The 10,132-nt window shown below is 37.8% G+C and overlaps 1 protein-coding gene across 1 annotated transcript; it reads left to right on the forward strand.

Annotated features, from left to right (window-relative positions):
- Positions 1-9: 9 nt before the first annotated feature.
- Positions 10-9,823, forward strand: LOC127158267 (uncharacterized). The gene is made up of 7 exons (XM_051101443.1): positions 10-110; positions 360-665; positions 808-1,089; positions 1,314-1,634; positions 8,360-8,680; positions 8,755-8,892; positions 9,023-9,823. Exons 2-7 carry the CDS (start codon positions 455-457, stop codon positions 9,286-9,288), a joined length of 1,539 nt encoding a protein of 512 aa, XP_050957400.1. The 5' UTR covers positions 10-110; positions 360-454; the 3' UTR covers positions 9,289-9,823.
- The last annotated feature ends 309 nt before the right edge of the window (positions 9,824-10,132 follow it).

The raw sequence follows: 10,132 nt of genomic DNA on the forward strand, positions 1-10,132 counted from the left end.
TGAGGCAGATTATTCACATGAGGGAAACTACAGTTGTGTTTATGAAGTCAGTGTCTCCTCACGCTCCTTCCGTTCATCTGCCTCTGAACTGCTGCTCATCACTATCACAGGTACTTATCAACCACAAACGATGCCAGTGTGTGTATGTGTGTATATATGTACATGTGTGTATATTTGTTGCTAATTATTATAATATAATATAATAATAGTAGAAGAAAATGTATAAAAACAATAACAGCTATGCACTTTTGTCCTTGGCTCCTAACAGTGTCAAACACATTATCAAGTACAAATACTTGCAATATGTCAGAATAACAAGATTTTAATCTCATTGTGCTTTCATTAATGTAATCTTTTAGATCTGAGATTGGTCAGTGGTTCTGACTCATGCTGTGGAAGAGTGGAGATCTGTTATAATGGCCAGTGGGGAACCGTGTGTGATGATGACTGGGACATGAATGATGCTGCTGTGGTGTGCAGACAGTTACAGTGTGGATCAGCCATCAGTGCACCTCACAGAGCCGCTTTTGGTCAAGGCAGTGGATCGATCTGGCTGGATGATGTTGAATGCTCAGGAAGTGAAGGAACCCTCACACAATGTTCACATCATGGATTAAGAAAACATAACTGTAATCACGGTAAAGATGCTGGTGTTGTTTGTTCAGGTAAGTCAAATCTTTAGCATATTCACACATTGTTTTGGGGAGAAATTACCAACAGAAATTACATTTAGCTTAATGAATGTCATGCTTATATTACATTATGTCTTAATAAAGTATTTAAAATAAATACATATTTCTTTTCCAGGTGAGCTGCAGATGCCGACCCTTTCCCTGACCTCCACCAATGCTGTTGTTTCTCGTGGAGAAAATATCCAGTTCAGATGCACAACACCTAAACCAAGATGCAATGTTAATGCTGAATTCCAGCTCTTCAGAAATGGTTTATCTGTATCCTCCCAGACACATGTATCTAGTGTGACTTTCAACCACAATATAGACGTCTCACATCAAGGCAGCTACAGCTGTCAATACTCCTACCAAAACAACATCAAGTCACTTTTGAGCAACACTGTTAATATCACTGTGGGTGAGTGTGTTCAGTTTAGTCTTATTGCCTACATCATAGATTACACGCATTAGTAACGTATAAGTGAACTCATGTAATGATGCCTTTTTTGCAATTGTGACATTGAAAAATGGCTGTGGATTAAAATTTTAATTTCAAAAAGATGCATCTCTTAACATTATCTTTATTTATTTAAAGAAAAGTAACCATATAAATGTATTCTTCTTGTGAATTCTTCTCTTTAGTGGACTTGCAGCAGCCCAGCATTTCCCACAGTGCTCCTGATGGACAGTTTGTCGTGGGGTCTCAGGGGCCAGTGATCACCAGGGGCCACAGTTTCACTATCATCTGTTCCACTGAATCTCAGTATCCTGGAGGCTCTTTTCACCTGTTCAGAGGCTCAATCATCACCAGGAGTGAGTCAGCTGTCAATCACTCCTCCTCCTTCTCCTTTCCTGAGGCAGATTATTCACATGAGGGAAACTACAGTTGTGTTTATGAAGTCAGTGTCTCCTCACGCTCCTTCCGTTCTTCTGCCTCTCAACTGCTGCTCATCACTATCACAGGTACTTATCAACCACAAACCATAAATGCCAGTGTGTGTATATGTGTATGTAAATGTATGTACACTGTGTGCATAATTATTAGGCATGTTGATATTCTGGTCATATTTTTTTTTACCAAGCACATTTTACCAATTCTAAACCACATCAATCTTAATAACTACTATTAATTTTGTATTTAATCATTTATACATGATATATATTTGTCCATGAAAGCTGGAAGTGAAAAACTCCTTATATTCAGGTGTGCATAATTATTAGGCACATTTTCTTTTACATATCAATAAGCCAAAAAAGAGATTTAACCCAGACTGAAAAGTCAAAAATTATTAAATGCCCAAGAGAAGGATGCAAAACTAATGCAATACTAGAATTTGCAAAGTTAAGGCATGACCAGTGGACAGAGAAATGCTTGTTTGGTCAGCACGGTGAGAAAAAAAAACGGTGGAGAAGAAAAGACACGTTAACTGCAAAAGAATTAAGAATTAAAGTAAGGAATTAGCTGTGAAACCATCAGGAACCATTTAGTCTCCAGCACCACCATTTTCCAGAGCTGCAACCTACCTGGAGTCTTCAGAAGTTCTATGTGTCAGGTTCTCAGAGACTTTGCTTGAGAAAAAAAACCTAAAAAATGACCCTCACTTAATAAGAATAACATTCCGAAGTGTTAAGAAATACATGAAGACAGTTTTTTTTATAGGCTTTTTAGACAGATAAGTTGAGAGTGACTCTTCAAGGACCAGCACCACATCCTCTTGTACTTCTGATTCAAGAATTTGTCTTCCAGAATCTAGCAGTACATTTTGGGAGTTCATGTTTAGTCTATCTCCTATCCTGAAAAGTCTGACTTGCAGAGATGGACTAAAATGAACTCCCAAAACTTACTGCCAGATTTTGGAAGATAAATTCTTGAAAGAGTGGTATAAGAGGATTTGATGCTGGTCCTTCAAAAGTCACTCTCAACTTATCTGTCTATAAAGCCCATAGAAAACATTCCTCATGTATTTCACAACACTTCAGCATGTTATTCTCTTCAAATGAGGGTCATTTTTTAGGATTTTTCACCCAAGAAAAGTCTCTGAGAACCTGACACATTGAACTTCTGAAGACTCCAGGTAGGTTGCAGCTCTGGAAAATGGTGGTGCTGGAGACTAAATGGTTCCTGATGGTTTCAAAGCTAATTCTTTACTTTAATTCTTAATTCTTTTGCAGTTAACGTGTCTTTTCTTCTCCACTGTTTTTTTTTTTTGTCACCGTGCTGACCCAACGAGCATTTCTCTGTCCAATGGTCATGCCTTAACTTTGCAAATTCTGGTATTGCATTAGTATTGCATTCTTCTCATGGCATTTAATAATTTTTGACTTTTCAGCCTGGGTTAAATCTCTTTTTTGGCTTTTTTATATGTAAAAGAAAACGTGCCTAATAATTACGCACACCTGAATATAAGGAGTTCTTCACTTCCAGCCTTCATGGACAAATATATATCATGTATAAATGATTAAATACAAAATTAATAGTAGTTATTAAGATTGATGTGGTTTGGAATTGGTAAAATGTGCTTGGTAAAAAAAATATGACCAAAATATTAGCGTGCCTAATAATTATGCACACAGTGTATATATGTTGCTAATTATTATAATATAATAATTGTAGCTCTCTTCACCACAACACAGACACAGGTTGGTTCTTTAGAACGGGCGTTTTATTCTTGGGGTTGTTTTCTTTTTATGTTTTGCGCCTTTGATGGCTTAACGCCGTAACGCCTTAACACCTCCATGAGAACTATATTTGTAAATAAGCATAGTACAAGCACATCAGAAATTATACATCACACAGTCGTTCAATATACTGAACAAGTGAATACCTTGTTGGCTGCTTGTCATGAAAAGAGTTTTCTTTGTGTTTATCTTCTTTACTGTCCTTTTGACTTGTTTTAAACTTAAACATATTTTAACTTTGCAGAGCCTTGTGATGCATCCACTAATCATCAGTTCATTGGGGGGACTAACAAGCACACCATTTCTGTTAAATTGATGCATTCTCACGCCTTATGTTTTAAAGTATACCAAATGAATTTACATCACATTACAACACATTTACATTTACATTAAATTCGCAACGGATCGCTCAAAGACGTTTTGATCCTATCCCTTGACCAACTCCAAAAACTCTCTTCTAGCGCCCATGAAATTTGTTCACTGATCACATCTCAGTTGGCATACAGGTCCTCTGATCGCTATGAACATTCAAAGTTCAAAGCATCTGTTGTCAGGTCGTCTAATGTCTCTTTGTCTGCAGCTCTAGAGCACAAGCAAGTAAACAGTAATCCATATCATTTTAATTTCTTTCTTCCCACCTTTACAATGAAGGGGCTGAAACAATCTATGCCACAGTATGTAAGGGAGGGGATGCCTTAGTTCTTTTTTCTGGCAGATCTGACATTTTTTGAACCTCTGTAGTTCTTCTGTATCTTCTACATTATACACACTCGTAGATGTGTGAAGAAACCACACATCCGATGTTTGATGAGACAGGCTCACAAATGAGACTTCTTTAGAAGTATTGCAGGATGCTTTATGACATAATGCAAGCTTGATTGCGATAACCTTCCACCACCCTGAGGACACCATATTTGTCCAAGAAAGTATTTAACTGACGTAACATGTTGCACTTGTTCAGGGTGTCATCCTTTTGGAGTGTGATCCTTTGATAATCTTCAGCGAATCTTCAGGCCTTTTCTTGTACTACTTTGATGACAATGATTTCTGCTTCCTTACTTTCTTTAAGACTGGTTGTTTCAGTTGTTCTTGGTTGAGCTCCCTTGAATTCTCTTACAAACCTCATCAGCCTGGCAACGTCCCTCACTACTTGAGACCAGTCAGAAAATTTAGTCAAGCGGTTTACTATTGAATTCACTTCTTTTATCTTGATTGTGTGAATGTGGGCCTTGCGAAGCTCAGGGTCGGTCATTTCTACTTCTCCCACCATTTTCTATTCATGTGAAAGATCTCTCTGCCACAGAAATTTAGGTCCTTTCAGCCAGTTTGTCTCTTTCAGTTGAACTGCACATTGTTTGTTATGTGGTAGACTAGGTGTGTCTGCCTTGCGATTGGCGAACAGCTTAGACAGTGTTTCAGTACTGCCACGTCCCTTGTCAAAGCAGCAAGTTCCGTGTACAGCTCGTTGAAGCCTCTCAGTAGCTGCTCTTCGTGCTGCATTGCTAAAGTTAGGCTAATCCCCCATCTCATCTCTACCCACCCCCCAACCATTCCCATTTCCGTAGGCGGGATTTATTTTAATGACATTATAATGGGTTGCGTTGTGACATCATAACATCTGGAAAACAAACGCTGTAGTCCAAAGGAGCCGTTCGTTATAGTTCTTGAAAAGGGATTTTTTAAAAACGAAATATCTCCCTTTGGAGTAGACTAGAGATTTGAGATTTGCTACTTTGTAGGTCTTTTTTATGCCCAAACATATACACCACACTGACTAAAATTCCAAAAGTGAAAAAGCACAATAGGACCCCTTTAATTATTGTTGAAATTACTTCCTTAACAAGAGTCCGGCAAACAAACTTCTTTCTTTAGTTCAAATGATGGCTTCACTGCAGGCACCATTTGTGTCACTTCTTGTGTCTAAGAGAGCATAAACAAGGACTTCTTGATCTTGCTGTTTGGTTGATGAGACCCAGAGTGCTATGATTGTAGACGTTTGTGCATTGAGTCCACTTCGTAGACTGCATTGGTATTTGCTGCTGCAGCTATTTCTCTGTCTTCGTTTTTTTCCTTTGAACTTTTACCTTCTTTAGAATGGTTAGGCCTTTGATACCTTGATACTTCTTTGAACTTGTCTTCATGCAAACACATAGGATGTATTTTCTGACTCTTCTCACATGTGCTCTTATTATCACATCTTTTTGAATGATGACCAGTCTGCAAACATCCGAAGCAAATTCATTCTGAATGTACAAACTTGACACAATTTTGATCTGTCTTCTCAATAAACTTTCTACACTTACTTAGGACATGACCTGTTCTTTTACAAAAGATGCATGATGAGATGGTGCTTTGTACCACGTTTGTGTACAGTGTCTTTGGTTGAATGGTTTGGTTTCCCGTTTCCCACACCCCCCATACTGGAGGGTCTCCAGTAAACAATGCAGGCTCTGGCATTAGAAGACGGTTGGTACTCATAGCTTCTGCTAATGCGCTGACCAAATCAAAGCGGTTTTGCAATTGAAGCTGATAAGCATTGACGCTGAAGGAGTTTGACATTCCTGTTGCAGAGTTTGGGCATTATGAAATTGACTTGTAACTGGTAAGGATTGAGGAGTGAATTGAGGACTTGAGGCTTGGAACACTTGGGGCTTGGCTGGCAGAGACTGAGGGATAAAAGGAGGACTTGTGAAAGTAGGAACTTGAAGGTGTCCAGCTGATTCAGCATCATACAGCGAATCAATCGCATTAAAATTTCCTTCCACTTGATCATAGACCTTTACTCGAGCTCTAGCAGCATTCAGCTTCTTCACTTCTTTTAAACGTTCAAGCATTCTTAACTTGTCCCACATTGCTTATTGTCTAGCCAGGCCCTTAAATTCAAATTGTGCTAAACGCAGTCTACCTTCAACCTCTAGCCTTTGAAGTTCTGATGCTTCCCTTTCTTGTTCCTCCAACACTGCCAAAACGTCCTGAGATGCAGCAGCTTTAGCCACAGCTTTGTTTCTTTTGACGGAGTGGATGCTAGAATGGGTTGAACTGCATTTTGATTGATGAGACAGTGGTCTTGATAAGGAGCCTGTTGAGTCCAAGATCGATCCAACATCAGGCCAAGATTCTTCCTCTTCATCTGCTGCATGCCCTTCACGTTGCCTTTGTGCTCTTCTAACAATGAATCTTGAAAGCGATATGCATGCATCAGTCCTGCTTAACAGGTCTTGTTCAGGAGTCTGCACTCGACATAGCTCTTCATAACTGGCCTTCAACTCAGAACAGCTGCTTTCTATGTTCTCAATTAGCTCATGCAGCTTGTCTTGGGAAGCTTCATCCAACAATATTTCCTTGCTTAGTCTTGCATGATACTTCCATTTCTCATAGATCATTCTTTACCACTGTTGTACACCCTTTAACATTATTTCTTAAAGTTCTCTTCCCTTTTCCATTAGAGTTCTGACTCTTTCACTTCTTCTCAGCCCTCCTACCTCTACAGGTTTGGAATCTGTAATTTCAAGTAGTGCAGGTGATTTGACATGTTTACTAATAGCCTCTGTGCATGTGTCAGACATGTTGAGATATCTTGTAGAATATATGCAGCTAATGAGCTTAAATTAGACATAAGTATTAGACATTAGTCTGTGTAAATGTATGCTACTATATGTTTAAATGTGAATAGTCATTTAATAACTGTAAAAAATAAATAAATAAATAAATAAAAGTTAATAACTGTATGAACTGTGTAGGAAATCAGAATGTTCAAAATACAGACGTCAATATTGTATCCAAAATTGTATCGTTTAAACCACTTTAAACTAAAATTCAAAATGATTTCAATTTCAAACAAGAAAATAAATAATTGTAAATTACAGTGTATAATGCAATATACAAAACCTTAACTTCAGAATATAAACTGAATGAATCAATGAATCATTTATCTTTGCATAAGAAAGTCTTTCACATTAATAGAGTTACCTTTTAAACTTTACTTGAATTATGTTTTATTACTTCTTATAAGCACAAACCTGTAGAATCTTAATTTTCTTTTGTAATAAGCCCCTTTTTACACTTTGAGACCTTTAACAAATAAACAACATCAGCACATTAAATACATCCCCAAAACCTGCGCCGTGATTGGGTCATAAGAGTTCTTTCTCATGAATAACTCTGCTGAAAAAGAAAAAAAAAAAAAAAAAAGCTAAAACCAGCCTAAGATGGTTGTCTGGTTTTACCTGGTCATCCAGGCTGGTTATAGCTGGTCAGCAGGCTGGTTTTGGAGGGGTTTTGGCCACTTCCTTGGCTGACCAGGCTGGGAGACCAGCTGGAACAACCAGCTAAAACCAGCCTAGCCAGGCTGGCAGACCAGCTACTTCAAGCTTAAACCAGCTAAGACCAGCCAACCAGCCTAGGCTGGCGTAAGCTGTTTTTTGTTGTTGTTGTTGTTGTTGTTTTTGTTGTTTTTTCAGCAGGGAATACTGAGAAAAGCTCATTAAGATGGTGACTTAGACATGTACTCTCTAATCACAGATGCCATATCGCCACTTCAAATAAACGCATAGGTTTAATATTTTAATTAGGATTTTTTAATTAACCTAAACCAAGATGAAATGCTAATGCTGCATTCCAGCTCTTCGGAAACGGTTTATCTGTATCCTCCCAGAGACATGTATCTAGTGTAACTTTCAACCATAATGTTGATATTTCACATCAGGGCAACTACAGCTGTTGTTACTCCTACCAAAACAACATCAAGTCACCATATAGCAACACTTCTATCATCACTGTAGGCGACTGTGTTTGTTTTTGACTCATTGTCTATATCATAGATTACATGCTTTAGTAACGTATAAGTTAACTCATTTTGCAATGATGCTTTTTTAGCAATTGAGACATTTTGTAAAATGGCTGTGGATTAAAATTGTGATCGCAAAAAGATGCATTTCTTAAGGTCATCTTTATTTATTTAAAGAAGAGTAAACATATCAATGTATTCATCTTGTGATTCTTCTCTATAGTGAACTTGCAGCAGCCCAGCATTTCCCACAGTGCTCCTGATGGACAGTTTGTTGTGGGGTCTCAGGGGCCAGTGATCACCAGGGGCCACAGTTTCACTATCATCTGTTCCACTGAATCTCAGTATCCTGGAGGCTCTTTTCACCTGCTCAGAGGGTCAAACATCACCAGGAGTGAGTCAGCTGTCAATCATTCCTCCTCCTTCTCCTTTCCTGAGGCAGATTATTCACATGAGGGAACATACAGTTGTGTTTATGAAGTCAGTGTCTCCTCACGCTCCTTCTGTTCATCTGCCTCTGAACTGCTGCTCATCACTATCACAGGTACTGTGTAAAAGTCCAAAAACAAGCTGGACTGCTGGTAAAGAAAGTTTAACTTAAACACGTTTCTCTCTCAGCCTCGCTGCTTCCTGTCATTGGTGCTGCAGTGTCAGCTGTGCTGCTCTTATTGTCTGTTCTCATAATCATTCTCCTGCTGAAGAGAAGACAAAAGCAAAGGAACAAGGAAACTCATTCAAAGTGCTCTTTTACTAAAGGTAACAGTGATGAATTTTATAAAATAAGTCAGTTGATGTCTTCTATTTTATTTTTAACTTTTTTATCCTAAGACATTTCTTCTCGCATAATTTTCATGCATTTATGTCTCTCTTTATGCAATGTCTATAGGTGCAGCTAACACATATGCAGGTGCATCCCATGATAACAAAAATAAAGAAAATGATGAGGCTGATTATGAAAATGTAAAACTTCGTAAAAACATGGATCATGATGACTCTGAAGATGTTTATAAAAATATGGACTCTAATCATTCTAAACAGGATTATAATAATCCTGATGACTCTGAAGAGTACTATGTCAACGTGAATGATACAGAAAATAAAAGTGTGGTAGACAAATCTGATGATAACATTTATGAAAGCTATTGTGATTAATGACTGGTCTTGGCCTACCTGAAGGATATCACTGGACCTTCGCTGTTGAGAAAAAAAAAAAAAAAAAAAAAAAAAAAGAATATGCTGGTTAGGTATGTTTTGAAAAGGTTTAGTATGGTTTGAGCTGGCACCACCATCTCTCAGGACAATCACATCGACTCTATTGCAAAAAAAAACAGCAGAGGTTATATTTCCTTCCTTTATCACACCCAGCCCACTTCCTCTTTGAACTGTTTCTCTGTGGCTGGTGCCCAAAAACAGCCTGACACAAGAACAGCTTTTTCCCTCAGGCCATATTCCACATCTATACAAAACTTCTCAAAACTGTTCATCTATATAGAGCACATTTGCATAACTCCCTCTATATTTATATTTATTATCTTTATTATTAGCGTTATTTCATTTAATTTTATTACCTTAAATAATGTCTGCGTATGTTCCTTGTACTGCATCTCAAAGCTCTTGTTATAAAGACAAATTCTTTGTGTGTGTAAACATGCTTCGCAATAAAATCCCTTTTTGATTCTGATTCTAATTCTAAAGTTGTATTTGATTACTTTGATTATAAGAAATAATAATAATAATAATTCAAGTGTACTGTAACCCTGTTGTGTACACAAGCCCTGTCCCAAATCGCACACCTTAAACCCTCATGGTCTTCCTTTGAGTCCACATTTTCATGACAAAATGCCACTTTGACTGTTGAATAAATGTCTTCTGCAGAGCTTGCCTGTGCATCAAGGGTGCATAGCTACTGCAAAGCTAAAATGATGAATAGAACACAGTATTACTGTTTATTGTATTTATTATCATCAAAATAATTTTATACTCTTTTCGACATTTG

This window comes from Labeo rohita, unplaced genomic scaffold (assembly GCF_022985175.1).
Source record: "Labeo rohita strain BAU-BD-2019 unplaced genomic scaffold, IGBB_LRoh.1.0 scaffold_1422, whole genome shotgun sequence".
In the NCBI taxonomy this organism is placed as follows: domain Eukaryota; kingdom Metazoa; phylum Chordata; class Actinopteri; order Cypriniformes; family Cyprinidae; genus Labeo; species Labeo rohita.

Excerpts from the sequence above, each read along its gene's own strand:
- LOC127158267 (XM_051101443.1), top strand. The coding sequence starts at position 455 with ATGAATGATGCTGCTGTGGTGTGCAGACAGTTACAGTGTGGATCAGCC. Across the intron at positions 1,090-1,313 it reads CACTGTTAATATCACTGTGG|TGGACTTGCAGCAGCCCAGC; the intron begins GTGAGTGTGTTC and ends TCTTCTCTTTAG. Across the intron at positions 8,893-9,022 it reads AAAGTGCTCTTTTACTAAAG|GTGCAGCTAACACATATGCA; the intron begins GTAACAGTGATG and ends CAATGTCTATAG.